The sequence below is a fragment of the Phyllostomus discolor genome, chromosome 3 (assembly GCF_004126475.2).
Source record: "Phyllostomus discolor isolate MPI-MPIP mPhyDis1 chromosome 3, mPhyDis1.pri.v3, whole genome shotgun sequence".
Taxonomy (NCBI): Eukaryota; Metazoa; Chordata; class Mammalia; order Chiroptera; family Phyllostomidae; genus Phyllostomus; species Phyllostomus discolor.
Genome location: NC_040905.2, coordinates 183,426,610 through 183,446,061, shown reverse-complemented (window position 1 = coordinate 183,446,061; position 19,452 = coordinate 183,426,610). Strand labels below are relative to the sequence as shown.

Genomic DNA, 19,452 nt, shown 5'->3' with positions numbered 1-19,452 from the left:
GCCTCATGATTCTAGAAAAGGAAAGGCATAACAGGGACTAGTTTTCACCCACACATGTCATCTGCTACTTTTCTGAACCTTTTACAGGAAGCTTGTCCCATGACTCCGTTAACTGGACTGTTAGGTCTCAGGTCAAGGCCAAGAGGCTCACACATGGGCTGCTTTACTGCTTGGTGCTTATCCAGAGCTGCTTTAGGCTCCACCACTTACACGGGTAGGGGGAGTAGGGAGTAGGATTAGGAATGAGTGGAAAAAGCAGCAAAGGCCACTGGTCCAAAATCTACCATTATATAATATAAAACAGTCATTTCTACAGCTTTCCATACTTTAACAGAATTACAAGACCTCAAAGGCTGCTATAAGATAATTTATTACAGACTAGCCAATAATCTCCTGTAACAATGGCACATACAATAAGTAACAACAACAACAACAACAACAAAAACTTAGTTTCTTGTTTCACATAACGGCCAGAACAGCTGTGGACAACACAGAGTTCTCAAAACATCCAGGAAGGAAGTCCAGGAAGGAAGTCCAGGAGGCTGCTGCCAAGGACATTAAAGGGCTATATCACATGTCTGAGCGAAGGCCTGGAAGTCCATATGACCCCTTGAAAGAGCTTGTCTCTGACCTCCCAGGAGAGTTGAGGCCCCCCTCCATCCAGCCTGTATAGAAGGATCATAGTTCAAGCTTCTTCTGGAGGTTTGAGCGTCTATGAGGGGAACAGCAGCTGACCTTATGAAAGAGTGAGGTCAAAGGCTAGATTCTTTCTACAAGGGGGAGGACAGCTAGAAGGTGGTGTCCATAGATGAGGAGGACTCCTTCTAGACTAATTTATAAAATTTTTGGCTTTGTTCAGGGCCTACCCAAGAAGAAAATATAGCCCTCCCTCCTGGATCCTTCCACGAGCCCTCAGATGCATCCACATAAGAAGAGCCTCTCGTGTCCTGAAGCGTCACTCCCCTCCTACAGGAGTGAGGTGCGGGGGGCGCTCCTGGGAAGGTGGCCTCTGGTGCTGGAGTTCTAAAGAATATTCTGCTCAAGGCTCTGAAGCACCGTATATATGAACCTGCTCCTGCTCATGACAGATATCAGCTGGGTGAGGGATCAGTATAGCTCATTTCTAGAAGGTATCTTGTTCAGTTTCAAAGCCTTATTCTCACTGGGGCCACACAAAACTAGTGGATTCTGCTCAAGGAGCAGTCTGAGTTCTGTTCTGTGTGCTCTTGCCCTGGCTGTACTTCAGTCCAGACTATAGGGCTCAGTGACACCTACAGGCTCAACTGACTACTTAGCTAGCTGGGTACAAGCTCCTGGCCCTCTATACTTTTCCTTCTAGTGATTGGTACGCATGGGTCCAACTGGATAAGGTATGGTATGGCGAGGGGTAGATGTGGGGTGTGGGGTGGAAGGGTGTCTACCAGGAATGGATGACACTCAGAAATGCCTGTCTCTCTCTTAACGGAAAATCTCCCTATGCAGTAACCCCACCGCCTAGCTCCTAGCACCACAGACCTGGTTAGGGGATTCATGACCCTTTCTGTGAAAAGCCAAACTCTCACCACCCCCAAATTTTCCTTTAATTTCTTTAACTGAAGGATTCAGCCTCTTAACTATGAGGACCTAAGCTGGCTGCACAGTAACTCCCACCGGCCCTGATTTGTGGAACTGGAGCCATCTGGTTGGCCCAGGAGTTTAGGTGCTCAGCTCCCCTCCTCCATGGAACGAGACTCTGACTTGAGCTTCACGAACTCTCGAGCCACTTCATCATTGCTCCTCTGAGACAGAATCCGGAGAATGGTCATGCCTGTCTCATCCATGTGGATCTTCCGGCCCAAGGGACACCAGCAGGCACAGCTGCCCTTGGCTGCCACATCCCTCAGGGGCATCACAGCCAGTCCTAGAACTCGATCCTCCCGGGCAAAGCAGTAATCCTTCACACATATTTGCAATTCATAGGCTTCTGGCCCCTCTTCATTTCCCAGGAGGCTGTGGGCACAGGGTAGGTTGAAGGCGGAAGGCCAGAAATGAGGGAGTCTTCAACTGAATTCACCCCAGCTGCCATCCAGCCCATCCCTCTGCTCTCAAGTCCTACCCACCAGTTCATCCCCATCCCAGAGTCCCACAGGTTCCCCACCCCATAACTTACAAGTGAAATGTCTCATTGTACTTGGGGGCCCAGTTGTTGCTTTTCGACTTGGTTGTAAACTTCCTCTTCTTATCACTTTGGTGTGGGCCAATCATGGTCACTTCCACAAAGGGTCGGAACATCCCTGCTGTCTGCCACTTGAGGTCATTGGCAGCCACCACTGCCCAAACAAGGGAAACTTGTGAGGGATCCCACCTGTTCCCAGTCCTTGAGCCCCAGGTGGCATCCCCTGGGGAAGAGGGTTAAGCTGCAGGGCTGGGTGAAACAGCCCCTGCTTTTGGCTGATGAGGCCACAGGGCAAGAAAAGGTCTGAGACCTGAGTCCACGCCACTCACCTTTCACTGTGACCTTGTGCTCCCCAGTTCCAGGATGTGTAAACAAGTCCACCTGAATAGAGACTTCTCCAACAGGATCATCCACACCAGATCCTGGGGGACAGATGGACAGGTGATCCCCCTGGAGAAAACTTTAGGCCTAATTATTCCAGATAAAACTGAGGAGTTGGGAGGCCACCACCCTGTACCCTAAAGCAAGAAGCAGTCACCCACAACAGCCACAGGGGAGTAAACATGGCAGAAGCAAATGAAAGGGGATAAAGTATGAGGCTGTGTATTAAAACACAAGTCAGTCGAAACTTTCAAAAGTGCACCAGGAATTGCTCAGGTTCCTCAAACCTCTCCCATCTGCTAGGCTTAGAGTTTTTCATGGAAGATGTTGGGGAAGGGCAATGCTGCCACCCTGTGTCTTTGTCGGTGAACTTTGCCCTCCCCAAGGTCTTAATGGACCAATGTTGGTCCCATTTAGCCAAAAGCCACAACCTCCCACATATGCCTGGATTCCTGGAGGCCCCTGCTCAGGAGTCTGCCCTGCTCAGAAAGACTCTGTCCTGCTCAAATTTGGACCTCTCCACAAACAGCTCACCAGTCCCAATGTCTGGCCAATTTGCAGATCCCCCTCAGCAGGGGCCTTACACTAGTTCACAAAAACACCAGTAGCCTGCATCACAGATAAAACTTCTTTGTCCTAAGGTGGAGGGAAGGAAGATTCTGAGGACAGAACTATTGTTAACCCAGTTTCAGACTGTCTGAATACAATGCCCGTCCCTGAGACTTGGGGCAGAGCTTCTGAACTTTGACGCCTAGCTTCCCCACTCTCAACATAAGCAGCTCATTCCAGTTCACAGGGGACAGTGTTAGCCCACGTTAGCTTCATACTGCATGGTGTATAACGTACCCTTTTCCGGCCGAATGTCCTCATTAGCAGTAAACCTAATACCTTTCCCATCATGCACTGAGTGAGGACAGGAAAGTCAAGAGGTAGTAGCAGCAGTAGGACAGAGAAAGAAGAATCAGTTAGTAGTCTAAGGAGTTAACAGCCATTCACAGCAGCTCTACATATTCTGAGGGAGCACAGAGGTGGGGTGGAGAGAGGAGTCACAACGCTGGGGTCAGGGCCTGAATACTCCAAACTAGACAAAGGTCAGAGATCAGTCTGGTCATGGACAGAAGCAGTAAGAATATACAGAGAGTGAAGGCATCTGAGACCAGTGGCACATGAAAGAGAAAGGTTTTAGACTCTAATTTCCTACACCCTTAAAAAATAAAGCAATGGGTAAAAAAACACACACACAAACTCGGATCTTCCCTGCAGTCTCCACTCCTGCTCTTACCTCATACCTGCCCATTCCAGCCTCTCCCCATCTTTATATCTAGCTTAAAGCCCAGTGTTTCTAAAAAGTCTTTCTGGATTCACTCAGCTCCTTTCCTGATGTTACAGGCCTTTATATGTACTCAGCTCTATAAGAGTTTTCTCTGTCCCCTTGAGCAAGGCTCATAACTTTTTTTCAATCCTCACCCAAGGATATGTTTTTCGTTGATTTCAGAGATAGAGGAAGGGAGAGAGGCATTGATCAGTTGCTTCCCATACATGCCCCGACGGGGCTTGAATCTACAACCTAGGTATGTGCTCTCGTTGGGAATCGAGCCTGCAACTTTTTGGTGTATGGAATGATGCTCCAACCAACTAAGCCACCCAGCCAGGGTACGGCTCTTAACTACTCTTGCTCTCTCTTCTTCCCACTTTGGACTTGAAATAAGAACAACTGTGGAGAATAGAGCAGTAGTGCACACATGTGTTCCCCACCTTCCATCAAGTCCAGCCTAACTGCTTAGATCCCTCTTGCCTTCCAGGTCAGCTCTATACTCCAGATCCACAGTTTAGTAAGGTCGATGCCTTCCCACTCTCTTCTCCCCCAGCTTCACTCCCCCAGGAAGCACGCTCAGGTTCCCAGGAACCAGGAATATCATACACACCTGAAGGTCCTTCCTGGGAGGGCCCTCTCCAGGATTAGAGTCAGAAAGTAACCGTGTCTATGCAAATGTGTTTTGTTACAGACAGGCCTGTTTGGAGGCAGGGAGGGGTTCTGAGGACTGGAAGCCACTGGGACAAAACCAGCTGCCTGGGTCTCCTGTGCATTAGCATCGCCCATGAGGCTGGAACTCGGCTATGCATGTGATCTGCACCCTTCCTTCAACTGCTCCCACGTTTTGCCCCTCTTCTCGTCCACGCTGGAGAATCTGGTACGTCATTTGCTTCTATCCCCAAGACAACTTCCAACTAAGGTTCCCAAAGCTACGAGTCGTCACGAGTGTCTCAACCACTCATCCTCCAAGCTTCCTCACAGATTTTTTCCTGCCAGGCAGTGTGTGCTACTTGTACACTACATACCCTTGCCAATGTCTTGGGGGAAATCCTCAGGCACATTTCCCAGGTCCTGTGATTGTCCTGTCTGGTATGGGTATGGGGTGGGGGCAAGTATTGGGGTCCCTCAAGAAATCCTGGGGTCTGAGTGTGAAGGGATCTCTGAAGAAGTACCTGGATCCTCCCTAAGGGCTAAAGGGCACTGACTCCCTAGGGCAGAGATGTATCGGGGAAGGGAAGTGGTGCCCCAGACCCCTTAGGCCTTACCCTGGGCAGTCTGCGAGCGCACAAAGGTCTTGATGAGTGTGTCTGTGGTCTGTGTGTACAGAGACAGGGCATAGCGGAGGGACTGCAGATCTGGGCTCTTCTCCAGGAAGGTTTTCTTCAGCCCGTTGCCCCCTGCATGAAAATATTGCTGAAAGACAAAAGAGTAGTTGCTGCTGCCTCATCCACACACAGAAAGGCAGCTCCCCACCACTGTCCTCAGAGAAATGATATGAGTGGAGGCCCAATGAAGATGTCATAGAGGATGGCGAGGACTGTAAGTCATTCAACGAACAACAGGATCAGGAATACCACACAAAGCTGGATCGCAGTCTTTTAGGTGAACAGTATTATCTGGGTATCTGGCAGGAGGGGTAGGGGATGGCCATGTTACTGGATTGTTGTGTGTGAAGGACGGATCTAACTGGACAGGCAAAGATAGGGGATAGAAGCATTTTGGGCAGAGAGTAGCCAGAAGTGCTCTTTTACCCCTCTGAGCTCTTAGAGAATGTTATACCTATGACATACCTCTCCCCAGTGCACTGAGTCACAGTTCTTATGTACCTGCCTTATCACCACCTTACCAGATAGAACCACCTTGAGGTAGGAGCCATGCCTAGTTTTCTCTGTATCCTTCATAGTACTTAGTACCTAGTGCATGTTGCCTCATCGAATAAATAGACAGGTAGTAGAAAAAAAATCCTGTGAAAACCTGAACGACTTTATATTTAAGTGAAAGAGAGAAATGTCAGCCAGATCTGGGGAATTAGGATCTGCAAGATTAATTCCCAGTGGAAAGTGTTTGGGAATGACAATGAAGAACTAAGTGAACTGAATGTGTGCAATTCAGAATCCAGGAATAAGTAAGTATTCTAGGTCCATGGTGCATCACCTGAGACTGCGTTTTTGGTTGTTCCCCAAAAGGAATATAGACATTGCAGAGAAATAAACAGACATAAAAAGCACTCTCTTCTGATGTGTCATGGCAAGAGCCCAAGGGACACCTAGTCTGGCAGAGGGAAACGCCAAGGCTAAGGGGGTGTGGTAGTAAGACTGCCTGGAGGCTGGAAGGGTGGCGGGGGTGGGGGGGTCTCCACCTTGATGGTGTCCAGGGCGAGGTCGAGGATGGCACACTGCTTTGGAGTAAGACTCCGTGTTTCCTCTCGCACCATGTGGTCCTGGAATCACAGAGAAAGCAACAGCGTATGACGGCTGGGGGTTGTCATGAAAACCTTGCCCCTACCTGCCAACCCGGAGCTACATGTTCCTCTCCTTTCCCTCCTCGTCAGTCTCCAATGCTCAGATTTCCTTCCTTCCAGGCAACCCCCTCCCCACTGGCCTCAGAAGGACCCCAGGCATCTAGAGTACCTTGAGTTTGGAAAGATGGCTCAGCTCCTTGGCAGCACTGAAGATCAGCTGGGTGCCCTGGGCAGAGAGGGAACCAGTCAAACGCGGAGGACTCCAAACTCGATCAGCAAGCATGAAGTGAGGTAACAGGAGGAGGGACACAGCAGGAGGAAGCTGAAGGGAACTGTCCTTACCGTCTGGTCAGTGAGTGGGGGCAGAACGATCATCCTTTCCATTGTGTTCATCACCACCCGCCAGAGCTCCTTCAGCACACGCTTCAGGACCGTCTTCTCACACACCGTGGCAAAGAGGGTGAGGCTGCAGGCCCAGGCAACAGGTAAGGCCGGGTGGAAGAGTGTGAACCCCCCTCCCCAAGAGGCTCCTCTGTCTGATTGCCTCTGCCTTGCTTGTCCCAGAGGACAGCCCCGAGTACTATACTCACTTGCCATCCAGGAAGTCCATGAGAGGCCGGAGCACGCTATCTGCATCCTGAGCCACTGAGGCCCTGGCATTGGGGGATGCATTCCCTGGGCCCCGCACCTGGCCCAGGATGTCGGCCATTTGTCTAATGCACTCATCAATCCGCACCTGGAAACTACACATGTGCCCAGAATACAACCCTCTCCTTCCCAAACACACACCATTCCTGGAGCAGCACCAGCTATTTGATCCTACTCCAGAGTGCTCATGGTGCAGCTTCAGCAGGGAGGGCCAACAGGAGGAGAGGGAAGATGCACATACCTGCAGCTGGATGGATGGGTGTGGGGCAGGGGCTTTGGGATTGGCCAGGGACCACATCTGGCTCTGAGGGCTGTTTTGGGGCCACTAACCTGTTTCCAAACACCATGCTGAGCTCATCCAGAACTGTATTCAGTTTCACCTGCAGCTCCTTCAGACTGTCTGAAGCTTCAGGGTCCAGCTGTATCCACAAGAGCTTCACTAAGCTGGTTCTCTGACTCCTTTCTCCCCTTCTGTGCCCTACTCCTCCCCCATAGGGCCTTTACCCCAATGCCTACTCAAATGTCTCAGCTCAAGCCAGCCTGGACCCAAAGCTAAACTCCTGGCCTACACCCAGCCAGGAGAGGGTAGAGTTCCGTGGTCGGGAAGCTCCGGAATAAAGGAAACGTGCAGCAACCCCAAACCCTGAGACCTACCTCCTTGCCTCCCATGGCCTCAAACATTTTCTCCAGTTGGACCCTCAGCTGCTGCATGTTGTTCATCAGGATGCAGGGCTGAGGGACAGACGGAGCTGCTGAGTCTGGCTCCTTTCAACACGGGGCCCATTAGCATAGGGTTCCTCCCTCTCTCACACTACTCCAAAAGCCACAGGGAATTTACGATAGGTTATTACATGTGTCTTTCCCTAAGCACTGAGATCTGGAACCAATTCAGACAATTCTCCGCGAATAAAGTCTAGAAGCACGTTTCTGTATTTAAGATGGGTGGTGGGTCCCAGGTGTTCATGGTGTTATCCTTTATAACTCTTTGAATATCTCAGCTTTTAAAAAAATTATTTAGAAAAAGACTAACAAAAGTCTAGCTTAGGAGGGAATACAGTATTACATGGAGGCTCAGGGGAACTCCTAACCAAGTTCTTATCAGTCTGTGGCACAGTCTCAAGTGAGGCTCTGGTGGGAGTGGGAAGTCAGGAGCATCATCTCCACCCTCAGTTCTAAGGACAGATTCACAAGGAAGGATTCAAGAGTCTTCTAATCCCTTCTCCACGGTCCCAGGGCCTGACCCTCACCATTTTCTCCTTTGTGCAATAAGCTGGGAAGTTCTTTGACAAGATGTCCGCATACTGCATCAGCACCTTCCCGATGGTCTGAGAAAAGAGGAGAAAGGGAAAAGAGAGGGAATGCTCAGCTCTCCCCCTAAGGATCTTGCCTGAGAAGTCACACCTCTCATCCAAGAACAATACAACAGAGAGGTAAAGGGGTATCTCACAGGAAGGACAAAGCTCCCTCTCTACCCCAGAACAGCAATGAGGCAAACCCACCTGTCCCCCCCAGACACAAAGCAGATGGGGTAATACCAGGTTTCACCCAAAGGCCACCACAAAGTGTTGAGCTCAGACTTATGACTAGGTTGTGAGTGTGGTGGTAGTAAGGGGAGAGGGCAAGGAGGGTCATGGTCACCTTAGCGAACCTCCTCATGTACTGGGCAAGGATGTTGGGGTCTGGGCATTCCAGCTTTCGGATGATCTCAAAGCTCTGGTTGAGCTGTGTGAAGACGTCCACCACGGAGCAGGAAAAGAGTGCGTGCTCTGATGTCTGCTGGAACTAAGGAAGGCCACATACGGGTCAGCATCTTCAGCTACTACTCCTTTCCAAGTTCACAGAGTTCATTCAAAAGGGCTCTGTCCAGCAGGAGTGGCTCAGTAGCCCTCAACAGCATTTCTCATGGGCTCCATAGGCAGGGAGAGCCAATCTGCCTGGAGCCCAGGAACACCTGCTGATGGCTGACAGCTGCTCTCAGCCCTGTGCAGCCTTGCCCCTGACTTACCCCATCCTTCTTATCTCGTTCCAGGGCCCCACGCAGGAACTCCAGGGATACATCCTCATTCTCATCCAGCCACTGCAGGACAAATTGCTCGAACCACCTGCAGCCAGGTGAGAGAACTTGGGGTTGGAGCGAGTTGCTCACATATGCCATGTGCCTGACATCTCCCCCAGGCAAGGGTCTTCCGGAAGGTAGGACATGGTTTGACACTTTCCTCTTTCTGTAGCAGTGCCCAGAACAGGTGGTCTCAAGACTGGCTTGCTGAACCAAACCGAGGATACCGGTACCCTCCCCGCTCCGTAAGCCAGAGAGACCGTCTTCCCTTCCCCCCGCAGTGCCCACTTGATGACTCACGCTGGGTACTCGGGCACCTGCCCCTGGAAGGCAGGCAGATCCCACACATATTCATTGTGCAGCCACTTGACCTTGAAGTGTAGGTTCATGTAGTCAGCACTCTTACACAGCCGGTTTTTCTCATGCTCTAGTGGAAGGGAAGGAGGCTGGGTCAGGTTTTGGCAGTACAGGCCCTGGTTCTTGAGTTTTCCCAAGGCAACAGATCCAGTTTTATTAAAAGGGTGACCCAGGCACCCCCTCACAGCCATTCCCCCTCTACCAGTAAGTGCTCTGCCCTCTAAGAGCCTGGCCTATATCTTCCTTTAGAGACTAAGCCAGACTCCCAGGTAAGGCCTATAGTCTTACTGCTCTGGCTTGTGGAAGTGCCAAGTGAGGTGCTGGCCTCTGGTGAAGATGAGGAAGGAATACGGGTGCTAATGCTGACTGGTGGGGAGACGGCCCAGGACTGGAGAGGGATGACAGTTTTCCAGGGCTTTTCTAATCCTAGCGGCTTAAATGCAGGCTTAAAAATGTAAAGATGAGCAGGTGTACATGACACATGTGGGTCAATGACAACACACAGAGACAGGGAAACCAAAGTGGACCCGAGCTGCCAGAGACTGCGGTTGAGCAGCCGTGGTGCAGCAGAATCTCGATGTAAACCGAAGGGCCCCAGAGCAGCGCTGGGGCGCTGAAAATGAACTCTCAAATGAACTCTCAGAGGAACTTTCAAAGAAGTCTGCAAATAAGGACAGTCAGACTGGAAACCATGGAAACACAGCCAGGTGAAAGGACCATCATGTTACAGAAAATGGGATGCTCATTACGGACTTGAAAGGTCTATAATCTCCAGCTGAGTCTCCATGGCCTCTGAGAAAATCTAGGACAAAGAGCACTCACAGCTTTCCCAGAGTCTGGGGCACTGACCATACACACAGGTTCTCATCCTGTACCCCCTTTGTAGATGAAGCATTAATTTGAATAATTAAAGCCAATTGTGTGTGCTTACATATAACACAATGTGAAATCAAGCAAATGCGGGAGAGTACTTAGCAACAGAGAAGGGAAGGCCATTGTCCCTGGGAACTCTATTGCTCAACTGCGAGTTGCCATGGGCGATGCTCCTCCAGGTCAAGGTGGAACAGACGGTCTGGCGCAGCTGGCCCCTCTGCATTAGTGCAGCAGACACTCAGGGAGGAAATGAAACCCTGGGATGCAGCCTCAAAGGGCTCCGGGTCCCGGGAATTTCATCTCCTGGCACTGCAGGCAGCACCATCTCAACCTGAAGTTGCATTTGCACCTAGTTTCTGCTATGAAGCAATGAGCAAGAGAAGAGGAAAAGGTATAAGACTAGAGGTAAAGGGACAACCAAAAGTTCTTACCACCCAGAAAGAGGACTTTTCGTATACGAATGATGGTGGATGCTTGTGGCAGGGCAGAGATACCAATGAACAATTAAGGAAGCGAAAAAAACAGGGACATCAGAGAAACCCACTCAGGGCTTGCGCCTTCTCTTCCACCCCACTACCCTGCAGTCCTTAACTAGTCCAAGAGCTTAGGAAAAAAGAAATGGTACCCTCAGGAGGGTCCTCCCTCTTTCCTGTTCAGCAACCCACCGGAAGTGGAGGCAGTGTTGCTCCATCATTCTAGAGCTCCCTAACTGCTTTCTTCTAGGGGACTTTAATTACTGTATTTACATATAATTCTCACTTTCTCTTGTCAAACCATTATCTGTACTCTGGTCCCAAACCGCACTTTCTACATTAACTTGTGTAGTGAAAAAACACTGGTCACACTTTAAACTATTCTTACAAACTCTGACAGGCATGGCTCAGTGGGTCGGGCATCATACTGCACACCGAGAGGTTGCTGGTTTGATTCCTGGTCAAGGCACATGCCTGGATTGTGGGCCAGGACCTTGGTTGGCTGTAGGCAACAGGCAACCAATCAATGTTTCTCTCCTTCTATTTCTCCCTCCCTTCCCCCCGCAAAAAACAAATACATAGAACCTTTTTTAAAAATTAAAAAAAAAACCTATTCTATCAAGTTCATGAAACATGCTTCAGCAAGGTTGCTTGAGATTGTTGAGGGGTGGTGCAGGGGTGCGGGGGTTGGGAGGGGGCGGGGTATAGTTAATCTGTCAAAAAGTGCAATCATGCCTGATTTCCAAATTCCTCCTCTATTTGTCTTTCATCCTTGGGGAGTTCTTTCAACCATGATTTCAGCGATCCAGATTGCTGATCATCTTACTCAAATCTCTCTCTGTGTTTGGTAACATCTGTATATGACTTTGATTGAGCATCTCACTTTGCCCAGGTTTAACTCTGGTCCCCATCCTGCACCATCTTAACAGCTCCAGCTGAAGCTGAACAGCATATACACACTAATCATGCCCTCTTGTTCAATGAGGATCATCATCGAGTCTTCCTTCTCCCCCTTCATTCACATCCAGTTAAATCACCAATCCCAGTTGATTTCACCTCCAAAACTTCTCTGGAATCTATCCGTTTCTTTCTACTCACACTATCACCTAAATCTCATTATCATCATCTCTAACCTGGACCACCACTGCCCTTGCTCCCCACTGGCTAAGTCCTATAACCTTCAGGTTTCAGTTTGTGTGTCACCACTTCCAGGAAGCCTTTCCAGATCTGGGTTACATGGTTCTCTTCTTAGCACCCTAGGCTCATTCCTTCTGTGTCCTTACGACTTCAAATTGTAACCACCAACGTATGTCTGTTGTCTAGACCAGTCTGTGTGCCTGTCAAGGGCTGGGGCTATGCTGCATTCGTCTCACTGGGGCCCCGGTAACTAGCACCGTGCCTGATAGAGGAAGGGGGTGGGGATTCACTGCCAAGGAGCACAAAGAAACTTCGTTGTATATTTTAATTGTGATAGTAGTTACACAGGTGTGTTTATTAGTCAAAACGCATCAAATTGTACTCTTACAGTTTTTACTATATTGCATGTAAATTATACCTCAATAAAGTTCACTTAAAAAATATCAGATGACAGTCAAAGTCAATGTTATTTTATCATCCAGGTCTCCAAACTTCTCCTCTTCTCTTGCCCTCCACATTCCTAAGAATCAGTGAGTCCTGGACAACTTCCTTCCAGTGTCTACCAAAGCCCATTCCTCCCTCTCCATTTCTCTCCCCTCAGACTAGATTATTACAATATTATCTGTTCTCCCTCCTTCTGATCATTCCCTGTTTCAACCACTCTCATTTTCCACTGTGGTAAAAAGTCTTATAAAAATGCTACTTTGTCCACATTGCATCTCTGCTCTTGTGCCTATAATGGTTTCTTATTGTCCTTAGTATCTACGATTAAGTGCTGGGCAAATGTCAGGCAGTATGCTAATATGTGGCATACATCTGAGTTACTTTACCAGCTCCGTGAAATAGATGCTGTGATCACTCCCATTTTACAGACAAAAAAAATGGGAGCTCACAGAAACACAGCAGCTGGGTCTCAGATCACACTGCGGAGCAGGTGGTGAAACTGAGATGTGAAACTAGGTCAATATCACTTCTTTCTCTTCAGGCCATTTTCAACCCTTTTGTTCGTTGTAAACTTCAGCAGAACAGAACTCCCCTTTCAAAGAAATCTCACCTAGAACCCCCTGTAAGGGAGGAAAACAGAGCTGACTTAGCTGGTACCAGGCAAAAGGCCCGAAGCCCAGCTTCCCGGGTTCCCCTTCTCACTTAGCTCCTGAGACGGCTCTCTTTGAAACCTCTGCCCCTCCCTCACACTCTGTGTCTTGTGGTATTCACTCTTCAAAGCTATTTATCTCCCCCCCCCCCCAAATCCACTGTAAAGAATGGGGACCATCAGGCTCTCCAAGTGCTACCTGGAGAAGAGGGACAAGTGACCTCCTCACTGGCCTGACAGGCTAAGGCAGGGGCTACAGCCCCAGGCTTGACCCGGCATGGGCAGGAGGCAGCCACTCTGGGGCAGAGTTACAGAAGGAGTGTGCAGTCTGTGCTGTCTCAAACGTTACACAGATCTTCATGTTTCTTTCAGTCTCAAAACTAAATGCTTCTACAGAGAACAGACTGGTGGTTTTTAGAGGCAGGGGTGGGCAAAATAGGTGAATGGAGTCAAAAGTACAAGCTTGCAGTTATAATGTAATTTAGTTCTGAGGATGTGATTAGTCTACAGCATGGGAACTATGGTGAACAACACTGCATTGCATGTTTGAAAGTTTCTGAGAAAGTAAATCTTAACAGTTCTCATCACAAATAAAAAAAATTTATAACTATGTATGGTGATGAACTTTAACTAGACTTCCAATGGTGATCATTTCGCAATATATAGAAATAGTGAATCATTATGTTATATTATACACCTGAAACTTATATATGCTAATTATACCTCAATAAAACAACAACTAACTGATCCTAAGCCTCAAAAAGTTTAGGTCTGAGGGTTACCCGTTTCCCTACCACTACAGCCAATAACAGATCCAGACTCTGCTTTGTCCATTTCCCAGACTGCTCCCCTCCTTCCAGATCTGCCTGCATGGACAGGAGATAGGTGAACATGTACACAGACAGGAAAGGAAGCTAAACAAGTGAGCACACACAGGTGCCACATGAGAAGGCTGGATACAAGTAGAGAATGATATCTTTTTAGACCAAAGTGGAAAAAAAGTGAAAGAATAAGCTGAATGAACAAGATGAATAATAATTTATCTGTGACTTTGCTCTACAGGGGAAGCAAGCAAAGTATTTTCTAGCGTTGTCACACCGATCCAGAACAGCTTTCAAGGAAAGCCAGGCCAGGCAGTCCCCGCTGTGAGAAAATAATCTTATCCATGTATTTAAAGGTCTATGATTCTTTAACATGTGAAGGTAAGTTTCACAAGACTCCAGGGAGGGGGCCACTTGTGAACACCTGACGGGAGGAGTTGATTTCTGGGCTGGGCAAGTCCTAAACAGGCATTTGCTTTAACGCTGGAGGGAAGAACCTGCATCCACACAGCCATTTCCGTTATCCTTTTGGCTGAAGCTTTGCCCACCCAAGGCCTCCTGAGGTGTATCCTCCACTATGTCTGGATCCCTCTAACTTCTCACTGTACCATTCACCTTGGACCTGCAGTTGTCTGAGAGAAGAAAGAGATAGCGAGCCAGGTGCTTGGACAAGGGGCCTGCGACCCAATGCCTTGGGCACACCCTTACCCTCCAGTGCATATTTCATGTCTTGGGCAAAAAGTTGCCACATCACTTCTGCGCTGACTTTTCCCACATTCAACTCCTGAGGAAACCTGGATGATGGAAGAAGCCATAGTCAGGATATAATGCAAGAACTATTTGATTTGATTGATTCAGAGGCTGACATTCCTAGTTCTTGGAGGTCATATTGAAGAGGAGAAGACCGGGAAATGTGGGTAGGCTCAATCTGAAGAAAGGGGGCTCAGGGGCCAGTGGTAGGACAAGTAGGGGCAGATAGTCCCTCAGGCAAAGAGGGCTCAGGGAAAGGATCCCCAAAAGTCAGGGAAGTAAGGCCAAGAGGAGAAGGACTGAGGCTGGGAGACAGGCCCAGACTAAATAAACTGGAGGAGAAAGAGTAAAGGTGTGGCCTATAAGGTCGCCCACTTAACGCATAGCGGACAGACACATACACACATGGTCCCTGGATCCCCCGGGACTCCCACTCCCAGAGGCCTCTCACTCCAGGGAGGCTGGTGCAGTCTGGGCAGGGCCCCCCATTATGTCTCCACACCTGTCTCCAGAAACAGCTACCCAGACAGATACAAGGGACAGAGGGACAGATGGACGGACAGGAGGAAGAGATGGCACTGCAAACATACAGAGATAGGAAAGAAAGAGGCTGTTAGACAGATGGACTAACCAACCACCAACCAGATAGGCCCAAGTAGGGCGATACTCACTGGTTCAGAACGAGTGTGTAGGAATTCTTATCTTCTTCTATGATTGACACAATGAGCGTGATGAGTTTAGGCCAGAAATCCAGGTTTCGAATGCTAGGCCCTTGTTCCTCTACAGGTAGTTCCTGCTTCTTGTTCCAGAGGAGAAAGTTAAGAGACAGTGAGAGTCAGAGTAGAATGTGAAGGGTGTCTCTAATTTTCCTCTTTCTCTCCCCCAGCCCCAAGCTCCTTCCTCTAGAGTCAGATATCCTTCCTAGAAACTGTCTTCCACAAGACCACCGCTGTTATGTCAGAGGTGACTGACTATTGGAAGGTCTGTGGACACAAAGAGTTTGTGCTGAGTTCTCTCCCCAGCTCCAGGGCACTGATTGGATAAGCTCAGTCAGTCTTGGAGACATAAAGATGCCTGACTCCACTTCCTCAGAAGCTATGCGTATTGTGACTCCTTGACCAGAGTAAGCAGCCCCTCTAGCCTCACTGAGTAGATCTAGTTCCGTGTGACCCATACTAGCAGCCCTCCTCTGATGCCCCCCTGCACCCCCACATACATATCCCAGCTCTGAGAAGCTACTTTGAGTTCTGCAGGAGCTATTGAACAGACCTAGCATGCAGGCTGGCCTAGCATTCAGTTTAGGACTTCCCTGAACTGAACGGTTCCCTTAACGGTCCTAAACCGTTCCCTTAACGGTTTAGGACTTCCCTTAACCCCTGGTGTTAGGGGAAAGAACTGCATCTAGGACAAGCCTAGCTGCCTAGCTGGACAAGAAAAGGCCCTGGGGACCCACTGGGGCAAGGAGAGTCTCTTTAGTAAATGGTGTTGGGAAAACTTTTGGATGTTCACATGCAAAAGAATGGAATTGGATTCCTATCTTACACCACCCCAAATTTAACTCAACTAGATCAAGGACTTAAATGTAAGACCTGAAACCATACAACTCCTAGAAAAAGATTCTTTGACATCAGTATTGGCAATGATGTTTTTGATATGATGCCAAAAGCACAAACAACAAAAGCAGAAATCAACAAGTGGGACTACATTAAACTAAAACGTTTCTCTACAGCAAAAGAAACAATCAACAAAATGACAAGGCAACCAATGGAGTGGGAGAAAATATTTGCAAACCATATATGTGATCAGGGATAATATCCAAAATATATAAGAAACTCATACAATTCAATAGCAAAAAACAAACAAACAAAAAACTGATTACAAAAAATAGGCTGAGGACTTGAACAGACATTTTTTTCAAAGAAGACATACAAATGCTCAACAAGCACGTAAAGAAGTATTCAATTATCAGGGAGATGCAAGTCCAAACCACAATGAGATGCTACCTGATACCAGCTGGAATTGAAATGACCCAAAAGATAAGAGGTAAATGCTGGATATGATGAGATGAAACCCCGATGCGATGTTGGTGGGAATGTAAATTGGTACAGCCACTATAAAAAGCAGCATGAAGGTGACTCAAAAAATGAAAAACAGAACTACCATATGATCCAGCAATCCCATTTCTAGGTATATATTCAAAGGAAATAAAATCACTATTTTAAAGACATATCTGTACCCCCCCACCATGTTTATTGATTATAGCATTATTCTTAAGAGCCAAGACATGGAAACAACCTAAGCGTTGATCAGTGGATGACTGGATAAAGAAAATGCTGTGTATAAACACAGTGAATGATTAGTCAGTCATAAAAAGGAAATACTGTCCTTCGCAAAAACATCTATGGGCCTAGCGGGCATTATGCTAATTTAAACAAGGCAGGCAGAGAAAGACAAATGCTGTTGGTGGGAAGGTAGACTGGTGAGAATGTATAATCTCACATATATGTGGAACCTGAAAACATCTCACTCGGAGAAACAGCGAGCAGAGTGGCGGTCCCCAGGAGTGAGGAGGGAGGGAAACGGGGAGGTGTTGGTCAAAGAGCACAAACTTTCAGTTGTGAGGTGAATAACTTCTGGGATCTGAGGTACAGAAAGGAGACTGGAGTTAACACTGTACCATATACTAAAAGAGGCTATGAGAGCACAGGTGTAATATGCTCACCATAACAACAACAAAAATGGTAATTATATGAAGGCTGTGTTAACGAAGCTTACTGTGGTAAATGTCACAATACATATGTGTATCAAACCATCACACTGTGCGCCTCAAACTGACACATCGGCATTTTGTGTCACTTACATTTCTGAGAGCTGAAGGCGGAAAAAGACTTGGTTGGGAAGAGGTCAAGGAGTGCAACGGTGCATTAAGGAAAGGAGAAGCAACTCTGCATTCAGACCCCAAACAGGATGAGGAGGGGTGACCACAGAGAGGATGGAATGTCTCCCACTGGGACAAAGGCAATGTTGGAACCACCCAGAAAGACAGGGGTAGCGTTCCTATGTGGGGCACCATATGCCATCACAAAGTCTCCGAGGCGCTTCATCAGCCTGCATGACCAGGAAGGAACTAGAAACCAGGACGGAACCCACTGAACGTGGAATGTGCCTCCTTAATATCACTGAAATCAACACTTCCTTTAACATTCTGCCACTACCCTGGCTTAGGCTCTTATCGTTCAAGGATCTCCTAACTGGTCTTTAACCTTTGAAGATCCCTCTTCCATACAGTTGTCAGTGATCTTCCTGCAAGGAAAATCTCATTATTACTTCTCTGCCCTTCAATGGCCTTCAACAAAGTTCCAACCCATACCTTCACACAAAGTCCCTTTGAACTGTGACCTCCCTCTACACCTCATATTTACCATTTCTCTTTTGTTGCAGCCATTACCACATCATTACTGTCACTTATTTAGTACTTATTATGTGCCAGGTGCTCTGCTAAGAACTTCACAAGCATTATTTCATTTAATCCTCATAACAACTCCATGGGTAGAAATCATCACCATCTTCCCTTTACCAATAAGGAGACTGAAGACAGTAAGGTTGTATAACATAACTTGCCCAAGGTCATGTAGCTATAAAAATAGCAGAACCAAGACTTGGTCCTAGATAGCTGAACTCCAAAGTAACTACACTAATGAAATTGCTTGTTCTTCTCCAAACTGACATACTCATGCTCAATTCAGGGCCTCCAAACAGTCTATTTCCTCTTTATGGTATTCCCCTCCTCCCTGGTCCCTTTCTTTAACTAATTCCTACTCATTCCTCAAAATTCAGGTTGACCTTTACCTTTCCCGAGAACTTTTCCCTGGTACCCCTGGTCTGGTTAGGTGCCTCTCTCCTGGGCTCCCAGAGCATGCTCTGTGAGCCGCTGGTATACATGTCAGAGACAACTACAATTACAATAAAAGATAGTGACAACAGAATAACAAAAGACAATGAGCACTCCAAAGGCCGAGATGTATCTTTTTTTATTGTTGACACTATTATAGATGTCCCTCATTCCCTCTGCTCCATGTCTTAATCAACTTTACATTCCTAGTGCTCAGTTTGTTAAAGGAACCAATGGATGAATGAACCAATGACTGAAGGTTAGTAGAGGGAAATAAAAAAAGATGCCAAGGATTTGCTTCGGTGTAAATAATGAATAGTGAAAGAATGAGAGTGGAAGTAAAAATACAGTAAGCAAAACTCTAAGGCTAAAGAAAGTCCCTGAATAGTGTATAGGCCCCCTTTCAAAGTCCAAATTCATCTCATGGTAGGGAATAGAGACCAAACATTCAGAAAGACCCCTGCATGGATAAAAGATCAAAATTGAGCAAAGTGTCTTCCTCCAACCAGAGAAAATCCATAGATAGATAACAGAGGAGGAGCCCAGAGTGTGGCAATCGAAACAAGAGTCCCAGGGAAACCTCCCATGGACTACAGAAACTTTCACAAATCTTAAAGGAGAAAGCCTTAAAGATAGGGCTGGCACAAAAACTGCATTTGGGAATGTGAGAAAGCAGCGTGGACAAGATTTCCATCTTCACTAAGGTGCTCCTGAAGCATTACAAATTGGGTATATTCACTAAAGGGCAAATGTCTAAGATTTAGGTCATCCTCTCATCATTGGCTGTCCAAAGCGTACTGCCTTTCAAGGTCTCTCTCAAATGCTGCTTGTTTTATGTGGCTTTCCCAATATCTGATCAAGAGTGAATTCTTCCTCCTTGGAATCCCTTCAGTCTTAGCCCACTTTCAATGCCCTTGTAAACAGACTTTGGTTGGAGTTATACATACGCTCATGAGACTGTAAACTGACTGAAGAAGCACTACGCTTTCCTCGGACATGGCCAAGAATAAACATTCGATACACACTTGTTGGACTGCAAG

The 19,452-nt window shown here is 47.6% G+C and overlaps 1 protein-coding gene across 18 annotated transcripts in view; it reads right to left on the bottom strand.

Annotated features, from left to right (window-relative positions):
- Positions 1-352: 352 nt before the first annotated feature.
- The window catches only part of UNC13B (unc-13 homolog B), a 204,561-nt gene continuing 185,461 nt past the window's right edge, over positions 353-19,452 (bottom strand). For 4 of the 18 annotated variants that reach the window (XM_036021879.1, XM_036021881.1, XM_036021888.1 and 1 more), the window contains 18 exons: positions 15,192-15,319; positions 14,479-14,564; positions 10,678-10,719; positions 9,317-9,443; positions 8,966-9,062; positions 8,599-8,742; positions 8,208-8,285; positions 7,615-7,692; positions 7,291-7,379; positions 6,903-7,055; positions 6,655-6,778; positions 6,482-6,538; positions 6,211-6,291; positions 5,117-5,264; positions 3,383-3,439; positions 2,485-2,577; positions 2,150-2,309; positions 353-1,989 (listed from right to left, as the gene is read on the bottom strand). In XM_036021879.1, coding sequence (XP_035877772.1) covers positions 1,704-1,989; positions 2,150-2,309; positions 2,485-2,577; positions 3,383-3,439; positions 5,117-5,264; positions 6,211-6,291; positions 6,482-6,538; positions 6,655-6,778; positions 6,903-7,055; positions 7,291-7,379; positions 7,615-7,692; positions 8,208-8,285; positions 8,599-8,742; positions 8,966-9,062; positions 9,317-9,443; positions 10,678-10,719; positions 14,479-14,564; positions 15,192-15,319 — 2,028 coding nt within the window. In that variant the 3' untranslated portion in view covers positions 353-1,703. The remainder of the gene's footprint in view (positions 1,990-2,149; positions 2,310-2,484; positions 2,578-3,382; positions 3,440-5,116; positions 5,265-6,210; positions 6,292-6,481; positions 6,539-6,654; positions 6,779-6,902; positions 7,056-7,290; positions 7,380-7,614; positions 7,693-8,207; positions 8,286-8,598; positions 8,743-8,965; positions 9,063-9,316; positions 9,444-10,677; positions 10,720-14,478; positions 14,565-15,191; positions 15,320-19,452) is intronic. The other 14 variants (XM_036021885.1, XM_036021886.1, XM_036021892.1 and 11 more) reach the window with 7 other exon arrangements.